The 27,957-nt window shown below is 37.1% G+C and overlaps 1 protein-coding gene across 5 annotated transcripts; it reads right to left on the bottom strand.

Annotated features, from left to right (window-relative positions):
• qki2 (QKI, KH domain containing, RNA binding 2) lies at positions 1-27,957 on the bottom strand. Of its 5 annotated transcripts, none has more exons than XR_008365622.1 (8): positions 27,306-27,957; positions 17,450-17,592; positions 13,350-13,466; positions 10,120-10,263; positions 7,177-7,264; positions 6,687-6,986; positions 5,591-6,532; positions 1-1,903 (listed from the first exon to the last, which is right to left on the bottom strand). XR_008365622.1 is itself a non-coding variant. In XM_053511324.1 (8 exons), exons 1-8 carry the CDS (start codon positions 27,463-27,465, stop codon positions 1,887-1,889), a joined length of 1,047 nt encoding a protein of 348 aa, XP_053367299.1. In that variant the 5' UTR covers positions 27,466-27,957; the 3' UTR covers positions 1-1,886. The 5 variants fall into 5 exon arrangements, 4 of the variants coding, with proteins under 4 accessions (XP_053367299.1, XP_053367300.1, XP_053367301.1 ...); XM_053511324.1 differs by having other exon boundaries at positions 5,591-5,668; XM_053511325.1 differs by having other exon boundaries at positions 5,591-5,668; positions 6,687-6,983.

Genomic DNA, 27,957 nt, shown 5'->3' with positions numbered 1-27,957 from the left:
TTCATATCAGAAAGCATGATTTAATGTTGTTTAATAACATACAAAATGTGATAGAAAAATACATTTTTATAGCTGTTACAGTGGTTATAAATAGGACTAGGTATTTCCAAGGGAATAAACAAGACTGCTTAAAAAAAGGAGGTGCAGTCAACTGGTGTAGATCATATTCATGGAATTAAACACACACACTAACTCATTCACTCACTCTCTCTCTCTCACATACACATGCATGCACGCACACATGCACACACAGAGCTATTTTTACACAATCTTATAATACTGCTCATGAAAAATATAAACAGGGTAAAACAAGGAAAACACCTTAAAACCCAGAACCCAGTTTTAAAATTAATTGAGAGGTTGAGAACTTTACTGTTTAATCATATTTTCCTGTGCCGATTCCCACACGTCTATTTTTATTTGTTTTGAATCTAAATTTTCAAACCTTTAAAAACTCCTTAAAATGTACTGTAACACGACATACAAAGTAGCAAAAAGATATCCTTATGATCCAGTTATAACAAACAAAATAAGAAAGATTATTCTTGTTAATCATGTTACAAATTAAATACCAAAAGCAATCTTAATATTCATGATGAGTTTCTTATCAAATCGTTTCCACGTTAATTCTCGGCTCTGATCTGGAAGACCTGCTGGAAATCGACATGCAACTTGGCAAGATCACTTGCATAGAGTTCTAGTTTTAAGATGACATTTTTACATTTATTTCACAGTTGACTTTTTAATGCTGTAAAAAAAATCACCTTCTACAACACTTGCTGAATCCATCTTACATCGCTAATTCGTAGGACAAGCAATTAAATAACTAAAAGCTTCTCTATAACTCTTTCAGTTTTTTTTTTTTTTTTGCTGTGAATGTATAAATGTTTTGATACGAGCTTCATAGTGGTGGAGCAGACATTACTGCTAAACCAGAGTGAGTATCACCAGTAACCAGTATTCAGTATATGCGGTAACACATGGCACGACTCAGAGTTAGAAATGACTTCTATGCATAAATGTTAAAATAACTAAATAAAAAAATACATTTGCTGAGTGTATTGTAGCATTCATTTCATAACTAATAAAGAAATGGAGGAACTGATTATAACTGTTATGTTGTCAGTGATGAATATCAATCATCCACAAAGATTATATGTAAAATAAGGCACTTTTAAAGTTAAAAAAGACATTTTGGTCTCTAAAATCTTCCCATTTTGTAAAGAAATAAATCTTTTTGTTTTGATGTTTAGTTTGTACATTTTGACATCACATACTGTTGTACAAAAGAAAAGAAATAATTTGAAAAATAGAGTAATTTTTCTTGCAGCACCCTCATATCAAAAATGCATCAGCTAGTTTTCAGTGCTTGTAAAATGATTCTTATTTATAAATGCATTTTACTCTATTTGTGTTCAGGATGCTGATGGGCAAAAATGGCTTTTACTTTCTCAATGTACATTTTAACTTTGAATTTCCTGTGCTCATCTTCACACTCTCTTGCTTCAGTTCAGTTTGTGTCTAATCAAAACCCCAGTTTAATGCTCAATCTCTATATTGTAATACGAGGACTGTTGTGTGTAAATGTCTGAGTGCAAGTGATAGAGTTTGTACATTGTGTTCCAAACCATATTATTGCTTTCATGTTGCATCAGTGCAGGCGGTGAAGACTAGGTCAGTTGACGGTAGAGGTCCTCAGATGGAGGGTTCAGTTCAGGGAGACCGTCACTGCGGTGTTGTATTAATTTAATTAAATCGGATTCGTTGCTCACCAGCAGGCTGCGAGTATGAGACAAGTGAAGGACGAGAGCCAGAGAACTGGACAGCACACAGGCAATGGTCAGGTCATCATTGGGTGAAGAGTTGAGAGCTCAGAGGGTCATTGGTTAGTTGCCGGTGGCAGCTGGGTGGTTAGGAAACAAACGGACAGACAGATACGTAAAGGGGAAAAAATAACAAAAGAAAGGACACATAGGAGGACACAAAAGAAAAAAGATAGAGAAGGAGATTAGTGTCCGCTAGTGACAGTCAGATGACAACATGACATTACTAATCAGAGCTACTGCCAGAGAAACTGTTTAATATCTACATTAATTAAGGCAAAATCATGACAGCCTCATGATTTCACACAAAAGCCCAACTCCCAGGTGAAAATGGTTAAAGAAGCAGAGAGGTGAATCAATTATAGAATTCAAATTAAACCAACACCACTTAATGGTTAGTAGCAGTCAAAATATGATCGGCGACATGATTCTCAGATTTGATTATAGAGTTAAATAAATGGGTGGCTTGTTCTCTGACTGCTATTAAGCATTACAGTGCTCATTCAGTCCAAAGCCATGAAGCTGCTAGTGATAATGGGTTTGAATACATGAGTAGTTAAGGAGATGTGATTGCAGAAAATTAAGAGATACAAAAAGACTGGAACTTTTTTCCTCTGCAGAATACAAAAAAATGCCCTTTTTGACTCAAGCAAAGTTTATTGTCTTTAAAATCTGTCTATTTACAAAAATACAAAAACACAACGCTAACAAAACAGAATACCAAAACAACTGCTGGAGGTGGGACGAAGAATAAAGAAGAAGAAACAATAGACATAACTACAATATTTCATAGGACAGAGAATACAAAATGTACTACAGAAAAGCTAGAATATTTGAGCCTCTAGAAACATGTTCTGCATTTTTCTCTATTATATATTCTCTATTCTTCACATATACAATATAATCTGAATTTCATAAATTTTTGATGCTGTAGAAATATTGTTTTCATAAACGTAAAAAACAAACTATGCAAGTAAATAATCTGTTCTTCTTTCCAAATAAGACAAAAAAAGCAAAGAAGTTTACAATAATAACAAAACATAGAAAATGGAATATTTATTCAGCTCATCTGCTCATACTGTGTCAAGAAAAAAAAGGTATGAGTTTCTCATAACATCACAGAATTCGGATCATTTAACTCTTACAGAAAGGACACTCTTAATAATAGTGTGATGATCGTAGAGCTTGAAAAACCTCAGACTCAGCCCAGTCCACCACCTTCATTTGTCCATCACAAGGAATTCTAAACTATGAGGTTTTATCTGTTTGTCTTTTTCCTGACATTGTTTTCACCTACCTAATAACACACAGATCTGTTGATTTAAGAGATTCAGTGCAAACTATGTGCTGTATTTTTTATGGAGAGGTATTTCAGTATGAGGAGATATTAAGAGTTCATAAGCACAGCATATCAATTTCATTATGAGATCCACTTTTAAATATGAGCTGTGTTGAGTACATTATATTAAGTTTGTTTAGATTAAATGCTTATGATGACTCCTCTCCTCAAACAATTAATACCCTTCATAATATAATGTCAATTTTCCTCATGTAACACTGACCATGACCTTTGTCTTGTGTTTATTGACCTTTACATTGGTGACTTTTTACTATCTTGAGCTGCTGTCCTTTTTTTAACAATGATATATTTAATCCATGACACTGTGGCACAATAAACTGTAAATTAATTTAAATGAAAAGAGTGTTCACTAAACAAGATACATTCTCATTTTACTGTGGAAATTCTATAAATATGATTTAAAGACATCACATAAAGGTCAGGGCCAGTACGCCAGATGAGATAGTTTGACATTTTGTGCAATTTCACAAATGTTTTTGTTTTTTCATTAATCCAGTCAGCTTTGTTTGTCGGTTATATGTTAAGATTTTACAGTGCTAATTTTAATTTGATGTCAAACCAATAATCTTACAATTACAATCACATTTTACATTTAATGAATTGTTGATATTACATAAAGATATCATAAACCCAATTATTTGTCTGATATGACGAATTACTGTAGTTTCATGACTGAGCCGTCTGTGAAAATGTGAAAATCTTTAATCCTCTTAGAAATGGTTTATTTTGCTATAAGAATGGTCCTGGCAAAAACCTTAATGGGAGTAGTCATTATGAAACACGTCACAGGTTGGTCAAATTATGTGAAATTACATAAATACAAATTATATGGAATTCTATAAATAAAATAGGTAAAACCATACGGGTAAGACAAGATGATGACTGCTAAAGGAAGTTGAGCTATATACTGTATGCAAAAGTAACACAATGGGCTTAATTTTTTTTGTACTAAAGTCATTTTGCTAAAGAAAAGCTTCTAAACATGCTCTGCAAAGCTGATGTAATACTGAATAATTAATCCAAGATTGGATTTACAAGCTACAGTACAGTGAATATTGTTGCTTGTTGATCAATTTCGCATTAAACGTGTTACAATTATTTGTAATTATGTTGGTCTTTAAATAACATATTTTTTAAAACATTGTAAACATGGTCAATAACCAAAAAAAAAAAAACTTTATATAAATTAATCTGGAATGAAAGTAAAAACAGATTTTTAAGCACAGATTAAAACTGCCTGAATTGAATACACAGGACGTGAATGTATTTAAGAGTAAAAATTAATCACTAAGACATAGAGGCTGTAATTAACACAAACTAAATGAGAAAAGGAAAAGAGAACCAAATAAGTAAGCGCCATCAGCCTTCATTAACTGGGAGTCATTAAGTCATCCCGTGGTCGTCAGTGAAATGGAGCTCATGTAAATAAAAAAAAAACATTTGACTCCAAGCAACTTAAGAACTCTTCCTCTTATAGCTTGAGACGTTACCTCAAAAACATGCAGTGTGATAAATCCTCCTGTGAACCCATCCTAGCTGTAACACTTATAAAACGTACATAACAGTGTCATTAGAGCCCCTTTACACACTTGTATTAACATGTGCTTTTGGTACTATTGACAGAAAAGCTCTCTCCATTGGGTTTGTATGTCAGGATTTATGGTGTGCGTATATAACAGGCTGAGATTATAGAGAAAGTATTTACCCACAATAATACAAATACATCAAATTACATATCTAAATAAGCTTACAATTTGTCATGAATGAACAAAGGAATATTATGTATAATCTCTAAAATAGAATAATCTTTACCACTTCTATTCCTACCATGTGGATAACTACATCTACATCTACAATCTACTTCAGATGCTAGTCAGTTTATAAGCATTCTGCGTGAAATAAATAAGACCTGATCACAGTATGATGTGTTGAAAATCCAGTTGGGGAAAACTGGGAAAATGAGATCAGGGTGTTCGTTATCCAGATACTGACGTTTACGTACACCTTACGTGTTAATGCAAAGTGTAAATGGAGCTTATGCATCATCTTGATCTGATTCTCTATGTGTTGTTCTTTAGGTCTGAGTTAGCATAGGTGCTAACATCTGCACAACACCTGTTACATTACGTACATAACCATTTTAACACTAGCTTAATGGAGATAATTGAGATAGTATGGGTGCATTTTATGAACTAAATATAGTGTTACTCATGCTTGCCACCATCTTCAGTACATCCCCATCTTGTGAACATGTATAAACACACACACACCTATTCACATGCATACTGTACATATTCACATGTACACAACGCACCCACCCAACACACACACACACACACACACACACACACACACACACACACACACACACACAAGAGTATTGCTTAAACACTGGGGCTAAACTAACCTCTTTCTGCGGTCACTACCCTTTGGTAAGGATGGACGCGCATATCCTGCCTTCGTACTTTAGTAGTCACTGCACCTGCTTAAAATGTAATATTACCAATAAAATAGAAAGTAGCATCAGATAATTAATCATTAACACATGACATCAGCAACCAAACACTGGAAAATAACTAAACAAAATACATCCACAACAAGCTTGTAAGACCCAATAAATCACAAAAATAAATGAAAAAAATTCATTACATGCCTAAGGGCTTTGTTTTCATGGTGCAGAAATCTTCCATTATAATTTGTGATTATAGACACCCCAGACATATCAGGTGACACGAGACAAGTGTTAGGAGTTGCTTCCATTGCTGAACTATGACAACAGAGCCCTTAAAGCCTTTACTGTCTCCCTTTGTAAATAAAAAGACAATCTGCTTTTACTAAGGTGAATTAATCTCACACAGAATCTTGTAGATAAATTTACATTGGCACATTGGCAAGTGCTTCAGTTATCATTATAGTTTACAACACAAAGTCAGCCATAATACTGATAATACTCTGAGCGCACTCAGAGATGACACAAGCACAGGGAATGTAGCTGACAAGGCTTCAAACTGTAGGAGGATTTTCAAATCACAGTGATAGCGACAGATATATTGTATTAATCATTAATATTCTAGGAATATCTTATGTATATTTATAATTTTAAAAGTTAAAAGACAAACCAAAAAAATTGTGTTGTTATTCAAAGTAAAAAAAAAAAAAAAACTCTGGGAAATTAATACCAGTGTAAACATCAGTAGTATTGATTTTTGTCTTGGCTTGTCTATTTATTTATTTTTTTGTTAAAACTGTTAGGGTTTTGTTGTTTTGCAAATTGCTATAAAATAAAAAAAGGAATGACGAATGCAGACTGTCCACGAACTCTACTAGCCTTTTGTAGGGAAAGCCATACCTAAAAGAGTAAGACAGAGTGCTAAAATTAGTTTATTTGGTCCAAAAAATAACAAAAGACAGCATCCGGAACAAGATTTCCTATTTACTGATGGCAAATCCAAATAGATCATAAACATAAATTAGGACATAACATAAGAGTTACAGCAACTTACCTAGTACACCACTGGAGTCGATGGGATACTCAAGGATAGAGGTGGCAGGGGCAAGAGTATAGGGATACTCGTATGGGGTGTAGATAATGCCCGACTCTGTGGTCTGGGGCAAAAGGGTGGCAGTGGGGTGAGGAGTGCCGGCAGGCATGATAGCAGAGGTCTGGATCTGTCGGATGAGAGGCATGAGGGTGGGAGCAGCAGGGGCAGGTGTACGCAGGGCCGCGCTGGGCATCACTGGGGAGGGGCCGGTGATGATGCGAGGAGCCTGGGCACTGGCAGCCAAAGAGAAAGCCAAGGCTGCTACAGAGGAAAAGATGTCGCAGAGGTATAAGACAAAAACAGGGACAAGGAAATGTCAAAGGAAGGGAGACAAATAAAAATTATCTGAATATTAATAATAATACTGGTAAATATCGCGCATCTAAAATTGACAAAGAGGCAGAGAAACAACACTACACTGACAAGAAGATTTTAAAACGTGAACGCTTACGTGATTTGATATTGGCATCTCTGTATGTGCCGTTGAGAATTGCCAGCTCCATCAGCTGCATCTTTTTCAAGTTGTCTTCACCTTCAGCCTGCCAATATACACACACACACACACACACACACACACAAACCAAATTTTATTCTACTAAAATGCCATTGATATGATATGATATAAATGTTATTTTGATATTTTGGTATTGTGCTTTCGAGCCAGTTGAGGAGAATAAAAGTTTATCAAAAGTTTTATTCCTATGTAGTGCTTAAATGCTGACTGAAACTGCGCTAAGCTCCAATCTGTGTTGCACTAGTGCTGGGTTTCAGAAGTGCTAGCCTTTTACTGTGTATACAGTTTAGAGTTTCCCACTTGCTAACAAACCGAGTGTGAGTTGCTTGAACGCTGTCCAAACAAACTAGCCAGAATGAACATGCAGAGCGCAGAGGTTAAAGATACAGCTCATGTTTCTATCAACAGCTTGGACTCAGCACCTCGGCTTCTCACGTTCTCTGCTGTTCAGTCTCCTTCTGCCTTTTTACTAACTACCTCTCTTACTGCATATTTTCTACCTGCTGTCCGCCTGTTCTATATTTCTGCAATTTCTTGGTTCTGGTCATTCTACTCACACTCTCTATACAGACCGAACTCTTACTGTCACTAAAGTAAACATTTTTCCAAATTCCACTCCTATTAACATTTCTCTATTACTCTATGTCCATTATCTTGATTAAAACTATCTATCAGAATGACACTTTACTATTTTATTGCTAGCATAAATTCTGAAATGTGGATTGTCAGTTCTTAGTAGTTCAACTATAGTTATGCATAGAATTGATTGTGCTTTCAACTACAACACGGAGGAACTGTGAATCTGGTATTGATCTGCTGTATATTACAGCATGAGTTCAGGTCAGGTCAGAGTAAAGCAGGCCACAGAATGATATAAACTATGTCAGCAAGCAGAGTGGAAGAGAAGAGCTGATCTATTCAAGCGTAGGATCAGAGGGCGTATGTGCGCCCTTTGCTTACAATGCCTATGTCTGCCTGCCAAATGGCCTTAGAGCGTGATTTGGGTCAGCATGAGCAGCTCTAAGCAGTGACCAATATGTAAAGGTTAGTGCATGCCTAAGTCTGTGCTCAATGGTATAATGATACCTAGCTTAAAAATACAAACTGATCCTTTTAAGATATTTGTCACACCGCACTGCTGGAGTATGGCGCGGTCACACACCGGCACACTGTAAAAATAGACAGCTGGATATTTTTAGTAGTCTGGAAGAACCCACTCCTATCCTGTTAGTCTGGGTGGAGAAGGTGGAAGTGGAAGCGCATTGTTAAACAGGACACCACATGCTTGGTTGTGTGCATGCATGCGCATGTGTGCACATGTGTGCACAATTTTACCCCCATGCAAAATCCCACCCTTAGTTTAAAGAGTTACGGGTACAGTACATTTAGGCACTTGGCAGATGCCCTATCCATTCCATTCCATTGGTGCCATTGGGTAGATTTCATTGGATAGATTTTTACACTGGGTTACTCATGTAGGTTGCTAACTACAGTACCATCAGTTAACCCAAATATACAAGAAGTAGCAGCGTGTTCAACCAGGAAAGCTCTCTATAAGTTGTATCTTTATGTTATCCATGTAGACTTTTTTTACTTTGAGCTCAGTTTCTCCTGAATTACATGACATCCCAAAAAAGAAAAGATCACCACAGCATATGGAGGTGCATACCTTACTAGGAGGCATTTTTGATTCCACTTATTAAAAGTGGTTGTGTGTATGTTATGTCCTTGATATCAATTCGGAAGATGTTTAACCATCAACTGAAACGTAATACGTTTTTATATCTGTTTTCTCATAGTATAACAGTGACATCATAACTTTCTCAAATTTACCAATGGCAAAAACGCTGCTTACACTGGAATATGAGCATATATTGTCGATTTGTGTAAAATGCAAAAACTCAAAGGTCACAAGATCTACCGTCAAAGGTGATCTTAGAATTGAAAGTGTTTTTCTGTAGCAGTACCTCTCGATGTCAACATTGCTAAAATTTAGAAAGAGCTTAGTATCCATTCACATCTATGTACCTCCAAAAGGGCACGACTGTCAATCATGAATCACTGCAGTCCCATGACGATTACCATGGTAGCACAATGAGCTGCACATTCCACATAACCCCTGAAGCTGGACGTCCTCTTCCAGTCAGAATTATACACAAAACTCAAACCGTACCTTCTTTACAATCCTACTGTATTCATCGCCTATTGTGAAATCTTGTTTTTCTTTGTGTATAATATTTAACGGGAACATTTCATATGCTGGAAAGTGGAATTTAAAGGGAATTGCATTACAGTGCATAATTTCCTATTCCGTTTAAATTTTACACACACTTCCTGCGAACCTGCTGTAACTTCTTTAAAACTCACAGGTTTATCATCATTCAGCTCTACGCCTGACGGAGAGCCTTCTGATGGCCCCAGTGAGCATGCACAATCCCAACTCCTCTGTCTCATGTCTCTTATTAAATTTAGCTAAATTAAATTTAAGCAGAGCCAATTAAGCCCATTAAAGCTGTCCACACTGCTTACCTTTGAACATTCATATCCAGTCTGTGTATGACTGCTTTTGTCTTCGTTGCCAGTCTTTCTGTTTTCCGTACCATGCTTACTTTTGCCTCTAAGGACTAGAGTACAGCTAGAGTGTGGAAATGACAGTCATGCTGAGCGCAGCTATTTAGACTGAATTTGCTCCCACTGAGCAAATACATTCATCAGTGCTTATACAGCAATTCCTTTAACTGAAACCCACAAGTCTTGTTTGTTGAACCAACTCAATGCTTTTTCGCTACTTTGAATTTTTTTTTTTTTAAACTTGGTATTCTGATAAATACACGTTGAGTAAAGCAGGTGAAAAGGTAAGAGTGTAAACCCTTGACTCACTGCAGGCACAAGAAGCTTCTTAACTTCCTCCACGGCTCTCTTGAGTTTTATCTCTGCACGGTTCTGTGAATCTTCCACTGTAATGAGCACGTGCAGGTCCTCGTTCAGGTGCTCCCAGTTGGGCTTGCCACGGTTCTGCTCCTCCTGTATGGATTAAAGGATGGGAGAGCATGTCAATGTCATCATCTGAATCAGCTGTACGTATCTATGACATATGTAGAATTGATTGACACCACTGCACTGTTTAATTCTTGATTCTAATTGTTTTTTCATTTAGTTATTTTTTTATTGAATCATTCTTGAACTCTTAAATCTAATTGGACGGAAGGTGTTGAATAATTTACTATAACAGTATGGCTTGGAAAGCAGCGTTGAGCACAAGGTAAATGACTGATTAATACATTGGTTTCTATAGTAATAGCTAATTTAAATGACTGGTATTATTCCTTTTTTTACATAATTTGTGTGTAATAATAAATAGAATAAAAATATGATATTTGTATTTTTAAAAAACCACCCATATGCTGACGTTTCCTGCAAGGAAATATTTAACACTTATGAAGCATTCTCTTTGATTGTGTAACAGTCAGTTAGTTTTTGGCTACAGGAAAGTGTCCTAGACAGTCCTTGCAGAAGTATGACAGACTGCCTTTTAATTAATTCTAATTGTAAGAAAAGATCTTGTGGAGCAACTATTTATAGCTGCTACAGCATAAGCGATAAAAGAAACAAACAATTTTTAAAACGTTAATTGCAAACATAAACTAAAATGGGTAAGAAAGTGTTATCCACAAAAACTGTAATCATTGCAAAGTGCTGTGGTATAAGAAAAATACAACACTTGAGCATGTTGTTATATAAAAAAAGCAACATTATAATATTGTGTGTTTTCTCCAGTTGGGTTTTAATAATTTTAGATTTGACAGCAAACAGCTTAGCTGAAGAGCACAAAAATTCATGATAAAGACCTATTTCCCGGATTGTATATGACTCAGAGAAACAGTTTTAGGATATGCAAAACAGCAGGGAGGCATTGGATTTACTAATTACTGGCTGCAAACTCAAAAAGAAGTAATTACTTCATATACAGTACAATCAGTAACAACATGTGTTCTAATGCTCTTGTGAGTTTGTTACATGTTATAAGTGCTTCTTTAAAGTATAGAGACAGACCTATTTTGGGTGAGGTCAAAACAAGACACGTGCCATGAAGTTATGGGTTTGGCCTATTTGTTCAGGCCTGCATGTCAGAAATGGCTTACATGCCTAGGGGTCACATTATTTACACATTCATGCAAGCAGTGGTATATCACCCTGTTTAGATGGATGTCACCTGTTAACTCTGATCTACAGCCACATTATAAGATTTAAATAAGTGTATAAAACCATATTCTTATTTAAAAGTAAACTGTCATTTAACTTAACTTGTGAATTCTTTATTAAAAAATAATCTAAAATTTGCTGGCAAGTCATTAAAATTACAATAAAAAATAAATCCTGCAGTATTGATTTGGTAAGGCGGTGCGGTGGCTTATTGTTTAGCACTGTCGCTGTGCACCTCCAGGGTCGGGGGTCTGCGTGCATGAAGTTTGTTCTCCCTGTGCTTGGTGGGTTTCCTCCGATTAATTTGGTTTCCTCCCACAGTCCAAAGACATGCAGATTAGGCTAATTGGGGTTCCCAAATTGCGTGTGTCTGCATGTATGCCCTGTGATGGATAGGCACCCTGTCCAGGGTGTAACCTGCCTTGTGCCCCAAGTCTCCTGGGATATGCTCCAGGCCCTCTGCAACCCTGTATACAGGATTAACTACACAGTATAGACGATGAGTGAGTGAGTGAGTATTTATTAGATATTAATTAGATTATTATGGATTTTAGTCACATTTACTGTCTGCTGTCCATTAAAAACTTTTCACATAACAGATTCCGTCCTCAGAAATCAGGCTGTTCTTTCATTTGGGAGTAAAACCCACACTGGCTAAAATTTATACTGTATCTATAAAGCATGGGAACATTTCACACCCCCTATGTGCAATTCACAGGGCTTGCAATTGTAAATCTAATTTGGGTGGAAGTAAAGGAATACATGCATCCAGATGGCATCTCTGTTTGAAACCTGGCTTGTTTAGTCATGGCTGCTTTTCCTTCACCACTTCAACATCGCTTTCCTCCTTTCTATCATTTAATTTATTTATATAAGAATTTCTTTAGTTGCAATGTCAACCATCTCTGTAATTACCAAAATGGTTATTATCATAAACATATAGTAGCATTTGGTTATTATCATTGACATACAGTAGCATTTAATTGCAGTGTTAAAATCCTTTATAAATTTTTTTTAGAGATGCAACAATTTGTGAAGCTTAAATTCTAAAGCTGTAAATCAGTACAAAAACATTTTCATCATGTCCTATTTAATGCCCTCTCTATTATCCTGCATCTGATGAACACTGGTGAAATTTGTAGCTGTGCAGGTTGGAGAAACATGGCAACTTCCGTGTCTAGGAGATATCAGTTGATATTTTCATGAATAACCCCATCATTCTGAACTAACACTACACAGAATCTCATCTGCTATATATTTAGTGTTGCTTTGTCTGCAGTTATTGTTCTACAACCACAGACAGCCAGATTTGTATGCTATAAAACTGTCATAGTCCTTCTCTCAGAAATCAAGTGTGTGGCAGACGAATACATTTCAGAATTTATTATCATACACCAATTTTTACATTAAACGCACAGTTATGCATTAGATGTTATTACAATACAATTCACGTTTAGACAATTTGCTTTTAACCTTGCTTTTAAGTCAAATCAGATGCGATAGTGATTTAAAACTGTCAGATAAGTCTAAATAGTCTAGGCAGAGCCATATTGAAAATGTGAAGCCATCCCCATGGCTCAGCTCTAAAAAGTACCCCCCCCAAATCTCATACTCTAATAGCACTCATTTTCATTTTAATGCGAGTCATTTTTCCACCATGTCAGCTACCCTTGGAGGCAAACAAAAAGTCTGTTTCCTTTTTCCACATTGTGCAGGACAAAGCGATTCCAATAAAAAAATCCATTAGAAATTAACTGCCTAAGTCTGCGTTTGACGTGCATTAGCTGTGCATGTGCCCAAATCCTATATTCATAGACATAAGCATGCATAGGACATTGTAAAGTTGATGCAAATAATAAAACATCATCTGAAGAGCAAAACAGAAAAACAAAAACACAAAAGCTCACCTTCTTCTTGTCTCGCATGGAGCCTTTGCCTCGCACCATTATCTTGCAGCCTGTCTCAGCCTCCAGCTGTTTGGCAGTGAGCCCACGAGGGCCGAGGATTCTCCCCACAAAGTTGAACTACAAAAACACACGACAAGAAGAAAATCTGGCATTTAATTAAAAAAAAAACAATGGCATGTTATGTGCTTGCAACAATCTGTCACAACAGTGTAGTATCCTGGGGAAAAGACACGGCTAAATCATAGCAGCTGAGTAATGTACATGTAGAATTAGTTTATAATATGTTCTATTTAGATTTAAATCACTGCATGCATGTGCATTTATCAATACATATTTGATCATGTAAGCACAATTTGGGTTGTAACACTTGCAACTGAGTTTACCGCAGTCTATTCATTGGAAATATTTATTTTAACCAACTTGGAAGGAAATCATAGGCTGTCCTATGAGCAAAACTACAGCACCAACACTGTTTCACAACTGGCTACTTTGGCAAAGTTCTAATGTGAACTAAATCACGCTTCACGTAATTCGATCAAACAGGCAGAGACATATTGCTCCAGTGTCATGTTCCATTAAACATGCTGAAAAGTAAAAATGAAGAGGCATACAGTATGAGAAATGTAGAACATCCAGATACACACAAATTTCTTTCAAGAGATATTAGAAAACACATGGATGTCCAAGATACAAAACAACACAACATTATAAAAGTACAGTAACAACAAACAAACTATAACTAGCCTGAAGACACCTTAGAGAGGAGACTACAGTCTGCTCTGAGGAAACTTTTCCTTAAAAAATCTTTAAAAAACTTTTAAAAAATCACTTAAAATCCTTAATGGAAATGAAGTTAATAAAGTATGAAATATGCCTAAAAGATGCTTAAAATATGCACATATTTCTAACAGTGCTTCACTTCACTAGATCTTACAGGAATTTGCCAAAAGCACACTCAGCTTTTCAGCTGGCCCTTACAGAAGGGCTTACAAATGACCCCGTGGAAAAAAGGTCACGTATCACTGAGCCAGTAAACTGAGCTGAGAGTTTTGACTGGCACGATAACCACTATGAACGGTCATGCTCAGAGCAGGGATCTGTAACAGAGAATATTAGGAAATTAAAAAGCTAAAGTTCAGCAACTTAGAGCAGTTATTTGTGTTGTAATGTGCTTTATTATGCTGCTTTCAATAACTGCCAGGAACAATAGGTTGTGTTAGGTTAGTGGCAACACTGCTTGTCAGAGTGTTTAACCTTATCTGTCAGGATGGCAGAGTGATAAGCCAGACAGCTGTCTCTCTCACAGGGTCACAATGCATTCTTTTCCTTTTAAAGACCATCTCCTTTCGGCCTGATCGCAGCTGCGGCGGCCACCAAGCCTCTGTGCTGTATATTTAGGGCTGAGCTCATCAGACTACCTTGTGGCAAAGGGCTGTTTGTTTCCGTGTCATTGTTGATCGCTGTTTCGCACAAGCATCATCTCTCTAGTATACACAAGGGTAAACGAGAATATGAGCACATGAACAAGAACAAACACGTGTTCATGTCCTTTATGCTTGGGTCATATGACTTACATTATAGAGACTGTAATAGGCTGTGTAGTTCAGTGGCTCACATAGTAACATCTCAGCACTTTAGTATGCTTGTTGCAGTCCTCAGGTATGGCTTAATCACAAACAACCATGCACTGAGAATTTTAACGATGAGCAATAAAGCAAACGCATAATTGAATTTCTCACATTGGGACTTTTTTCCTTCTATCGTTTACCAGTTTTGCTAAATTCATTTGAAGTGCTCAACTTTAAATTAACAACAACAAAGAATCAGACAAATCTCATTACCGCCCAACACAGAAAGAGATGGGGAAAGGAAAAGGGAGGGAATGAGAAAGGGAGAGGGAAGAATATTAAGGCACAGAGAGAGAGAGAGAGAGAGAGAGAGAGATTGAGGAGCAGGGGGCAGCAGTTTCTAAATCAATCTCAGTGATTATACCGCAAAAGTGAGAGAAAAAGCACAACAGAGTGGAAAGATAATCAGAAGGTGAATGTAAACACCTCTCATCTCTGACTCTCTCATCTCTCCATCACGTCCTTCGAAGCTTTTTCCATTTGTTTGCCGTTTCACGAACAACAGGTGTCGCAGGGTAAGAATAGCTTTCTAGATCATTCTTCCTAAATGAGGCGGCTCAGAGAGGAGACATAGTCCAGAGTCTTACGTGCCTCTCTACCTTCAGCTCTGGGCAGTTTTACAATGCTTCCCCCACCTCCCAATCCCTGGGAGGCCTGCCAGGGATTATCAGAATGCTGATTATGATACAACAGATAAATGTTACTCTCTAAACAAGCACAATGACTGATTACATACATCCTAACTGGGCACTTGTGTTTCCTCGCATAATCTGCAACAGATGCTGTATCTACACTATCCACAAAGTCAATATTGTGAGAGTATTTAAAAAACATTTTTTCTGTTATTTTATTGACTCCTTGACTCCAGTGTGAAGTTTGGTGTCATATTATATCAGACCTCAACACACGATTCTTACAAAACAAATCCTGGAAAAGCCCCAGTGTGAATTTTTAAACTGAAAATCACTGTTTTACAGAGAGATTAGATTTACAGTATACTGTGCAAACCACCAAGTAAAAAATATATTCTACCTCATATCAAGAGGAAGGAAGAAAGGTTAACAATAGCAAAACAGCAGATAAGATGTTTACTCAGATCACTCAGACGCCTGTGCTGTATTTCTCATTCAATTAACCCTAATGTCACTCCTTTTAACAAGCAAACACCAATCACTCTGTCTGCATGTAAAACAAATATAACCTGAACCATAGCATCACTCTCTACACTAACCATTAGTAATAATACTGTAAATGTAACACATAATAAATATTCTAATAAATAAATAAATATTCAAATGTAGATAACTCAATTCCTGTTTGCTTTATTGTTAATTAATCATCAGCAAGTAGATGTAGACCAAATATTAAAATTTGGTTATATAAATCAAATACATGTTCAAATATGGTTGCGGGTTCGAGTCCCAACTTCGGATCTGAGTGTGTGAAGTTTGTATGTTCCCCCGTGCCTGGTGGGCTTCCTCTGAGAACTCCGTTTCTTCACACAGTCCAAAGATATGCAGAAACTAACATTTCTTAATTGTGTGTGCCCACTTCATGGATTCTTCAAACCAATTCTCTTAAGAAAATGGTTTCAAAACATTTAAAGGACAAAACCCCTAATTTGCTTTAACATATGTAATGAGTAACAAACACTTTTATTACAATTAGCGTCCACAAAAAAATGTCAAATTGCTATTAAGGGAAGTCCCTAAAGCACAATCCATAGAGTTCCAACTTTCAGACATTAACAAAGACTGACAACAGGAGCCTCATCAACAACATAATGTTTACATGTTTTTACACCTCATTTCCACCAGTATACTGTGAAGTAACAAAAATAAAAAGCTTTCTCAATTTAGACTTTTTCAACATTAGGCAGGGTACCCCCTGCTCAGGCTGCCAGTCAATCACAGGGCACACAAGCACACACTCACACACACTGTGGGGATAACAGTTAATCTAATCTGCATGTCTTTGGACTGTGAGAGAAACCTGGAGTAACCAGAGGAAACATGCAAACTTCACACACAGGCCCGAGGCTAGAATCAAACACTTGACCCACAGTGCTAACCACTACGCCACCATGCTGCCCACAAAATAACTTTGCTTGATCTTTGCATTGTGTGTATCATACACCCATATTATTTAAAATGAAGAAATCCTTAAATATTTTTTTCACAGTCTTATAAATTGTATTATTAAAATATACAAACAAACTGACAGCTTGTTGTTGAGATCAGCGTGGCCCTTTCAGGTGAACCTTATCTGTCCTGAATTTTAAGATTTCTGTGGTCTATGGGAATCCTGTGTCCAGCAGCAGGCATAGCAAACTAAATTAAACTGAAATTGGAAGTTGCACAAAAGGAATAAAGGATGTCTAAACAGGGATTGTATTAATATTACAAGCATTTTTTTCAAGACCCCACGGATAAAAAGAATAACTGCAAGGATGAGCAAAGGTATCCCACTTACGTCTGGATATTCTTTTACAGGCACATAAAGTTTCTCCTGAAGCTGTGCAATTGGCCCAACCGCATCTGGAAGCTCCGATGTCCTTTTGTCTGTACTACTGTTCAGTGTGTCATTGTACATGTCCTTCCGTACCCGTCCAATCTCTGCCAAATAGAGTCATAAAAACACACAATTACCAGAGAGCACTGAGAGGAATTTACTTCTAGGGAAAAAGAGAGAGAGAACAAAAAGAACAAGAGATTTTAGGACAAAACAGAACTTCAGGTAAATGATAACTTGGCTAAATCTCTTGAAGACCCTAAATCACTCTTTGGGTTCGAAACAGAACAATCTTCTTCTCTAAGCACAAAAGTCTGTCTAGATGCCTTCTGGTGAACTGAACAGGGATAATTAAGATATATTTAGTCTGTGTTGATAATATTCCTCAACAGACATTCTGATAAAATTTAATACTAAAAATGTGTTACAAACACTTAGCCAAGCCAATTTATTTAAATACACTTTTATTTGACAATCACACTGCAGGAACACAACTCCTTGAAGGCAAGTAAGCAAAACCAGTCATGCACATCAAACCTATCTTAAGTATTCACAAAGAATTAATCACACTACAAACAGATGCAATTCAACGGAGACCAGACAAACACATTATTATTTAACAAAAGCTCTTTGTAGAACATTGGATGAAAGGGACTAAGAGAAAGAATGGATTTTCGATGAGGTACAATAATGTTTGAAATAGCTACATCAAAGTCAAAACCAGACTTGCTGATTGCCATAACACTAATATAACCCTGAGACGAGACAGGCATTGCCCAAGGGGTTTACATCTGATTCTCTCAGCTGGAGTAAATTTAAAATCCAAACAAGCTTATGAAATACACTGATCAGCCATAACATTAAGACCACCTGCCTAATACAGTTGGACCTCAGCCTACACACACCCTGCCTTATGAATTTTTGGCTTGAGGACTGAAATTTTGCAATAATTTTGCTGCTGCATACAAAGCATTTTTGCCATACAAGCAAATGAACCAGGCCAAACCAAATGCCAGCTAAATTGCGTTTACGTCTAGGCGAAGTAAGTATAAGTATTTTTTGTGAGGTTTTTTTGGACTTCACATGACTTTTGAAGATGTGTCGTGTTATCTGGTACCAAGACTATGACAGAAAGTTTTATAAGTCCTGTTAGTTGTGTGGTGGGGCCTCTATCGATCAGACTTAATTGTCCAGAATATGCCACATATGGTCAATCAGATTAAGGCCTTGGAAATTTGGAGGCCAAATCAACAGCCTGAACTCTTGGAGTGCAACAGTGTGGCAGTGCGCATTATCCTGATGAAAGAGTTTACTGACTTTAAAGAATACTGTTGACCTGAAGGCACGTGTATTTGGTCTGCAACGTTTAGTAAGTAATACTGTTTACATAACAAAGTAAAATCCACATGTATGACATGATCCAATGTTTCCCAGCAGAACATTGTCTAGAGTATCGCACTGCCCCTCCCGGCTTGCCTTCTTCCTGTAGTGCATCCTGGTGCCATCTCTTCCCCAGATAAGTGATGCACATCCACCTGGCTCTCCACATGATGAACTATTTTATGTAATAGGGCCGTCACACTGAGCGACATTCCCACTACATCCTGAAAAAATTGAGTAAACGGCGTAAGAACTTTTACAATTTGGTTGGAACACAGAAAAAATGGATAAGTATGTGGAGCCGCCACACTATTTTATGCATAATAAGAAAAAGCCTGGTGAGGATGTGGTCGAAGCAAGATACAGAAAATTTTATAAGGACATATTAACGGCTTAATGGCTTTGACGACATAACTAACACCACTTAGGGACTAAAAAGAATGGATGGTGTTTTGACTGACTGGTTTCCTCAACGATCGTCTTCCCCATTATCTACATTACCTAACCTTTTATTATGCAGTAGTATTGACTTCATAAATGCACATTTTTCCATTTTGACCCCATTCCTGCTGCTTTCTTAGGAATGGGGTCAAAACGGATATTTTTAGGATGCATGGTGAACTTCATGGTCTTCGTGTGACAGCCGCCAAAAAGAAAACATGATTCATTAGACCAGGCCTCTTCTTCCATGGCTCCATGGTCTGGTTTTGATGCTCAAATACCCATTGTGGACACTTATTGGTCAGTTTGGGCAGGCTGCCATGCACTGTGTGTTCTGACACCTACAGTCTTAACATTTTCTTCAATTCGTGCCACAGTAGCTGCTATGTGGGATTGGACCAGGTGGACTAGCATCTAGTTCCCCAAGCGCATAAATAAACCTTATGCTCATTTTTCCTGCTTTCAACAGTCAGTTCCAACTTCAAACGCTAACTGTTCACTTGCTGCCTAGTATTATCAGGTGCCACTGTAATGGACTAATGAGTGTTAATCACGTCACATGTGAGTGGTATTAATGTTATTGCTGATTGATGTATGACAAGCATTTAGCTTAACCTCTCTTTCTCAAACCACACAAAAGAGCTGTCGTGTTACTGGCACCACATCTCAGTCAGTCCAGATGTTGAAACACACATACACACAGATCAGTACATTTCAAAGCAGTTCATTAGTATTAACACGGCTATACGATGCTGCCCTTGGTTCATTATGTCATTTATAAAATAAAAAAAGGAAGGTATTTTAGTAAAAAAAAAGTTTACAAAATATATAACAAACTATAAGAATAATTGTTTCCTGAAAAAGTTTTGTGCAGTTTAATGGTGTCATGTGTTTGGTCTTCCTTTTTTCAAATAGTGTACCAATACAAGTACCTTGCAGTTACTGACCAGCTTGACTAATGTACAGAAACACAACACCTACGCATGCTGTGTCACTGTATGACGTTCGAGTGCCATTATTCTTAAACACCTGGGGTAAAATATAATTACCACATTCACTTAGGCTATTATTACAGCACCTTCAATGGCAATAAAACCGAGCATTACAGACTGCTGGTCGGAACTACAAAGCCTCCCTGCTGCACACCATCCACCCTACTGCAATCCATCATTTTAGCGCAAGAGGAGAGACAGCAGACAGAGCTCAATTACAGTGTGTATGTGTCTGTTTACTGCCATCGGAGTCCACCAGCTCCACGCTCCATCATGATACCGTGGCTTTGGTATGCTATCATCTAATGACCACATCATTAAGGCATAAGGCATAAATATCACCTCTGAAATCCAGAGTGACATTCAGTCATCTAAAAATGAGTCAGTGTTGAGCACTTTAATTACTTGAATCTTATAATAAGACATTGTAATTGTGTGCAAAATTACATGCTCCCACATTTTGTACCTTTCACATTAAATATCCACATTACCCAAACTTTTACAATATGTTTAAATATACATCACATCTAAATAACTTGAGCTGTCTAAAGGCTTGTTGCAGAACATTTGTGGGAATGTCATTCATAATAATGAATAATCTCAATTATTTAAAGAAGTTAAAGAAATAAAATAAAGCATTGACAGTATGTTAAGTATGTAATGTCCAGGAGACACAGTTGATGGTCCTGAATAACTATTTAACTATACAATTAAGCTTTCATTTTAGAAACAGTCAGGTGACATAACTAATAGCTGTTAGCTATTTCATCATTTACCATTTAAAAATAAAAAATAAAAAAGGGGGTTTCCCCAATAATAGTACAATTATGGCTGGCTGCCATGCAAACGAGACCTCCACAATGCCTACATGACAGGCCATACACTCATAGGGAAATAATCTTGTGCATTTGGGACTTCTGTCAGGTGCTCGTCCCTTCTGACAGCTCTGGTAAGAAAAACTAATAAACACTGGAACAATGTTGTGCATAAACAAGCTCATTTTTGGTGAATGGTGAACTGAATAGATTTTAAATAAATGTGAGCGTGCAGGGTGAAAAAAGTGTGCGGCGGCAATGACTACATTCATTAGTTTTTTAATACCCCATATATTAATAGCGAATCCCTGATGACACAAATTATATACAATATCCCAGAAATCATTTTTTGAAAGAGAGAGAGAGTAAGGGCATTTTTACATCAGGCATGATTGATGTGTACCGTACCCAGGAACAATTTCTCCCCCTCCCCACTCCCCCCGCTGGCCAGCGTTCACATTATTATTATTCTCCGTTCTATGGTACGTTTGAGTATTTACGCTCTCCGATACAGCAGGTGGAAGTAAGCACCTACTTGGTTTGTGAGCCGCAATCGCAGCCGTAATCAGCAACGTCTATGTAGGTCAAAGGATGAGATTGAAATTTCGAAGGAGACCGACAACATTTATGATGTCACCTCTAAACAGGGGTCTACTTCTGTGTTCAGGTATGACTGTCTTCCATATCTGATTGATTCATGCCCAAGTATGCTGTACTGTGTTGTTTTAAAAAAACATAAAAAAAAAACATCACGAGTGAATGATGCTAATAAACTAATCTAATTACACTTGTTTAATGTTACATTTTCTGCATAACAGTTACACTGCATATTACTATATATACCATAACTTTATTACCCTCTGCATCTTCTGTTTGTTATAACACATTGTTTTGTTATATAACACCTTTATTGTAAATAGGCCACTTATGCACCACTGATTAGAACTGCATTTGATTGGCTCTGTACATGTACTTAGCACAATGACAATAAAGATGAATCTAAATATAATATAAAAAATCTAATCACATAATATTTTTAAATTTAATTTTTTTTGTTAACAATTTGCTTTCGATTGTGAGATAATTGGTAGCTTTGCCAGTTACATTTGTGAAATAAATACATCGTATCAATTCTCTCCTTGTTTTACTTGACCTATACATGTAAACCAAAAGTCTTGTGTTACCTGAGAAATAAATAATTAAACAGAAGCTCTATCATCCTTTTACCACAATGCCTAAAAAGCGTTCTAGGGGAAACAATGAAATATGTATATGTACGCTTTATGAAATGTTAAAAAATATATGGCTTGGCTATCTGTTATCACAGTCAAAATGACTGGAAGTCAGAGATCTCATCTGGCAAAGAGGTGGACATGATTTAATGCCAAATGTCAGACAGTTTCCACGGTTGTTTGGAGAAAAATTTCCACTGCCAGATAGGACTCTCAATCTTCATGACTATGAGTCATTATGGGGAAAGACAAAAGGGTCAGTCTGTTTTAGACCATCCTACTGTGTGCAGGGAAAGACAAGGAGAAAAGAAAAAAGTAACACATATATATATGTGTGTGTGTATATATATATATATATATATAGTGTGTGTGTATTCGTTTATATAAAAAGACCAAATTAAAAACAAGCCTACTGGTCATCAAATTCCTGTAATGCTAATGCAGTTGCTTTCAGAAAAGACTCCATGGAATGGTCCTTGGCATGGAATTATAGAGAACATTGACATGACGATTGACAAAAAGTCTAATACTTTCAAATCTGATTTGTTACACTCACGTGTGTGGTCTCCTAGCTAAAGCTTAAGCCATTTGGAATTGGATAAAAATAAAATTAAAAATCCAGACTTAAAATCATGACATGTTTATAAGATTTTAATGGGTATAGACAGCCGCGTTAAAGTATGGATGTAATAGATCTTGAGGCAAGCACAAAAAGCACAAAAATGTGCTCACTAAAAAATTGTTGAAGAAAGGTAAAATTTATTACACAAAAGCTTTAGAAGGGATAAAAGAACTGGCCTCTAACCGGGAAACAATCTGGGTACTTTTCTACTGCCAAGAAAGAGCTTGCTCTTGACTCTTAACACTTAGGGAGCCACCACACCCACATTAAGACCCAGCCAGAAAACAAAATCCTGTTTTACATTTTCATCAATAACCAAGACAACATCAACTTATAATTTAAAACATGTATTGGATTTCTCACAGTAAGAAAACACTATTTGTCTTTTATGCTAACAGATTTGTAAAAAAAAAATTACAAGATCTTTCATCTGTTTTTTATCTACTGTATTTCTCACATTAAAATCTGTGCTTTTTGCCATTTCATGTCTTGCATTTACAAGACATACATGCTGATAGCCAAGCTGTGATCAGCATGTGTGAGCGAGTCACTGTGTCTCTTCTGGCAGGTTGGTAGCAAGAGTGTATTTAGCAGAAAGCTAAATTTACAGAGACAAGCATTGCTACTTTGTGAAGAAACTGGCATGATGTAACCAGAAGAGGCTCGTCTGAAACACTGGTTAATCAACAGTGCAACCTCATTAAAAAAGATCAGGCTCCCGACTGGCTTAAAGAAAAAACACATTTGCAGTCATCCTACAGCCATCGGTACCCGGGGTCTAGAGAGCAGATTGGCTGGAGGGTTGGCATACACACACTCTCACAATCCTAAAGACACTAGCCAATCACAGGCACCTTTGAGCTTAAGTAAGCAGAAGGGGCAGAAAGCACTTTTCTCTGAATGTATTATACAGTCCAAAATGTTGCATGAGGAGCAAAAAAGATCAGAGATAGCATGTGATATCCTTCGCCCTTCCTGGTTGGTACAATAGCTGTTGCCGAGTACCCTAACAGAGAGACAGTTAGGAAATGCCTACAAAAATATTATTAGAAGAAAATTAGGGAAAACACATTGACAAATAGAACATGTAAAAATTTACACAGACATTGAACCATGTTTCGATTTGAACCAGAGAGCGTGACGCTGCCAGACTGCAACGCCACCAGTAACGTAACAGTACCTGCTGTGCCACCGTGACGCCCACAGACTTCAGATCTGATCTTTTTAATGCTTAAGCCACCAGACAACATCCTAAGTGTTCATGTCACACTTGATGTAAATGGTCCTTAAACAACAGGTTGGAGCTGTCTAATTACAGTAGTGTCGAGAGAACAGCAAGCTCCCTCTGAACACATATATTTAGTGACGTTTCACTCTGACTGCACCCCCTTCATTGGTTGGTTTGCCCTCATGGTTTTTCACACTTTCCTGCTTGTTCATATCCCTCTTTCTAGCTATAAGGTAGTGGCTTAATCATATTTTAAATTAAACAAACATTCATGTCACATGTGCTCACTAACTACAAAGTAAAAAAAAAAGCCTCCGTGAGTCAATGAAGAAGGTCACTGCAACACAGTCCCATGTTTTGTCCTAAAATTGATGCCTACACAGCATTCCGCTACTCTACCGCTCCCAATGCCATTTTCAGTTTGTTTAACAATAATGACATACTGATAGATAAGTTATGAAGCCTGTCACTAGCTGTGTGTCTATCCTTTGGGTGCACAGTGGGACAGTAAAACTCAAACGCCAACTGCTGCATTCTTAAAAAGAAAACACATGAGGACAGCCAAAGGTCGAAAAACAAAAGAAAACAAGCTCATGTTACTTTGTGTATGACACCATTAAGTAATATATGCAAATCCAGCTTTAAATAATGTCAATATACAGTACATTGCTTTCGGTTCGCAGTAAATTAATACGATCTAGCCTAGCACTAGGCATACACTAGCCTGCACTTCGACTGTTGCTTTAGAAGCAACACATATATTTGAGACAGCTAAGACTACTAAAATAATATGGTACATTTGTAAACTCACCCAGACACTCTGAACTATAATTAGAGAGCCTCTTTTAGAGTCAAGCAAAGTGCATGAAGTCAATGAAATAAAAAGAGTTATTACAATATGTTCATATAATATTTTTATTTAAAAGTTTACCATGCACTACACATATTCACATATACATCTACGTTGGTACATCTTTACTTCCACACTAAGAGTTACTCAATTACCTGTAAATATGTATATGTACACAGCTCTATTCATCTGTGTGTATTTATCTGTAAATGTATACATATGTCAGAGATGAGTAATGATTTTAATCCTGCTAGCCGGCGTCACCTTTTGTTTTGTGATAGCAATCACACCTACACATCTAAGTAAAACAGCAATCATTATTTTTATGGACCAACAACTGCATTGTTAAACTGTAATCAATGGGCTTATATTTAGCAAGAAAATTATGTGTCCTGGAAGTGATGTCTGGACTAAAAATTGAGACTTATAAGGCATCCTGAACAGAAACAAAGGCCAAGTGATGCTCATTATACTATGGTTTTCTTCTCAAAGTTGATCAACAGAAACATTACTAGTGTGTCCCATCAACCATTGATTATTATCCTTTTATAAGCCCTCATCCAAGCCATGAGGGCTTATAAAAGGACAATAGATAATAGAATACCCTTAGGTACAATTCCAATATCAAAATAGTTGGTTATTCAGCAACATGCTCTAACATCATTTCAATTAATCCAGATGTTGACTATCTAGCATCTAATACTGTTACTAAGCTTTGGTTGTCTCTAATCTGCATTGTCTGAATCAGACATTAATGAGCCAGGCACAGGTTCAACACGACACTGGATCCTTTCCCAGATTTCATTACTCAATGTATTAATTAAGTTAATTGAATAAGCTGCATAAAAGCAGCACGTGTTCCTATTAGAAAACAAACACAAAACAACACACAAGCTACAAACCAAACCAAAACTATACTGACAATTTTTATTCTCTTTTGTCTAGTGATTCTGGCTGTTAAGTACTGAGAGCACACTAAAACAAAACTTGAATATGAGGAAGTGAAAACAGAAGCTTAGTAAAGTTTTCCTGACGTCCACAGCTTTAAAGAGAACTAACCAGTTTAGCAGAGCACAATATGTGAGCTGATACATAGCCAAAGTCACTGTGCATATCAAGCAGCTTGGCTGAATAGCCTCCAGCCCTTAGAGCCAATACTGAAGACATAAATCTGTCAAAGTAGCCTTCTCTCCAGGCTAGCGTGCACACATACTTCTGCTAAATCATAAGATTCAAAAAGAAAGTAAGAAGGAATTAAGCCATAGGTAAAACATGCTTAGTAGATGAAATATAACGTACCAGTTTAGGTATATTATAACTTGTTTACTGATTAAAAGCCTAAATAATGATACTTATGTGTTAAAAGATTAAAATTTGTGGTGTAGAATGCAGCAGAATGTGATCTATTCATGCTGCAATATTAATCCATGCTCACTATTAGGCAGTAATCAAAGTGTCGCTCGCCAACCTATAAATCATTACTTCTCAAAGTAGAGTCCATTACGCAAAGTGAGAGATTCAATTATTTAAAAAACTATTATTATTATTATTTTAACTGATGTTACTGCATGTCAATGATGTCAAACTAAATCTAATAAAGTAAAATGTCTATGTTTTAAGCGCAATATTTTGTCACAGTGATTGTTTTGGATGGCAAATGGTCAAAAAAAAAGTAACATTAGAGGCAGGTTATGGGCTACATTTGAATAATAAGAGTGATAGTGTAAATGTCTGGTTATTTTTGTTAAGAAGTACTTTGTAAGAAGGGGCTGATAAAAGGGGCCCCACATCCTCCACGCCTTTCATTTGAACTGGCCGGAGCCCCCTGCCGACTGTCTCCGCGCATGCGCACAAGTTGTGTGTTGACTACCAAGCAGCAACACCGCCCTCGCGCATTCTTTCACCTACTTACATCGCTTTTTTTTATCATTAGTCAACACGGACCACCCTTCTCTAACTCATCCCTCTTATTTGAACAGGTCTTTTTATTCGGATAGTATTGCTTAAAAAGTTGGCTTAGGAATTCAACTGAATACATAGTGTTTCTTAAAAAAAAGATGAAAAAAGTTTAAAAGCAGGGTGACATTTGGGGTGTTGGCTCCTGTACCCGCATCCAGCACGACTCTCTTCAGTGTCATGCACAGAGCAGCTTAGTGCATTTTATTCTCGAATCAAGCACGGAACAAATACGCAAATGTGTTTATTTAAGTTCTGTCAGGGTTTAAGATTTAGAGAAGTTATTAAAATCTCCCCTCACCTTCATCCAGAAGTCGCTCTAGATGGTTGAAAATCCCACAAAAGTTAGGCAGGCTGCTCATCAGCTTCTTGTCGTTCATGAGCTGCATGAGATAGTCAGGACTCGGCTTGGGCTTCTCTTTTGTTTCCATTTCCCCCACCATATTTAAAAACCTTTGCATAAAATGTCAGAAATCTCAGTGATGAGGCTCCTCGACAGCAGGCTGTACCGGTCGAGTCCTGCTACTCTTCACTCCTCACTTCTCCAGACAAGTCCTGCTTCGAGCCAAAAGACTTTCAGAGTGTCTCTCTTACAAAAAATACTAGCTGAAGAAACAAACAGACTTCGGAAGAAAGAAAAAAAGTCGGCGGTGTGTGTGATTGATAAAGGTCAGAAAATCTCCGGAAACTGTCCGCACTCCCGCATGACCGCTCCGATTTGTTGTGATAACTCTCAGGGACCGCAGCCGACAGAGTAACGCTATTCCCAGGCCATTCAAAATAACTGGACTCCCAGTTCTAGGAAAGACAATTCAGAGTAGCGGTTTATAAGCGAGACCCTGAGAAGTGTGTGAAGTTTGAAGGGAAGCTGTGTAACTCCTCTCCGCTTGGTGTGTCGCTATTCAAGAGACTCTGCTGCTGCTGCTCTCCTAACGCCCGCGGTCATGTGACCA

The sequence above is a fragment of the Clarias gariepinus genome, chromosome 14, assembly GCF_024256425.1.
Source record: "Clarias gariepinus isolate MV-2021 ecotype Netherlands chromosome 14, CGAR_prim_01v2, whole genome shotgun sequence".
NCBI lineage: Eukaryota > Metazoa > Chordata > Actinopteri > Siluriformes > Clariidae > Clarias > Clarias gariepinus.
Note: the sequence above shows the minus strand (reverse complement) of the source record. Positions and strands in the feature narration are given on the sequence as shown.

Excerpts from the sequence above, each read along its gene's own strand:
- qki2 (XM_053511324.1), bottom strand. The coding sequence starts at position 27,465 with ATGCAAAGGTTTTTAAATATGGTGGGGGAAATGGAAACAAAAGAGAAG. Across the intron at positions 10,264-13,349 it reads CCATGCGAGACAAGAAGAAG|GAGGAGCAGAACCGTGGCAA; the intron begins GTGAGCTTTTGT and ends TAATCCATACAG. Across the intron at positions 5,669-6,686 it reads CGACTCCAGTGGTGTACTAG|CAGGTGCAGTGACTACTAAA; the intron begins GTAAGTTGCTGT and ends TTACATTTTAAG.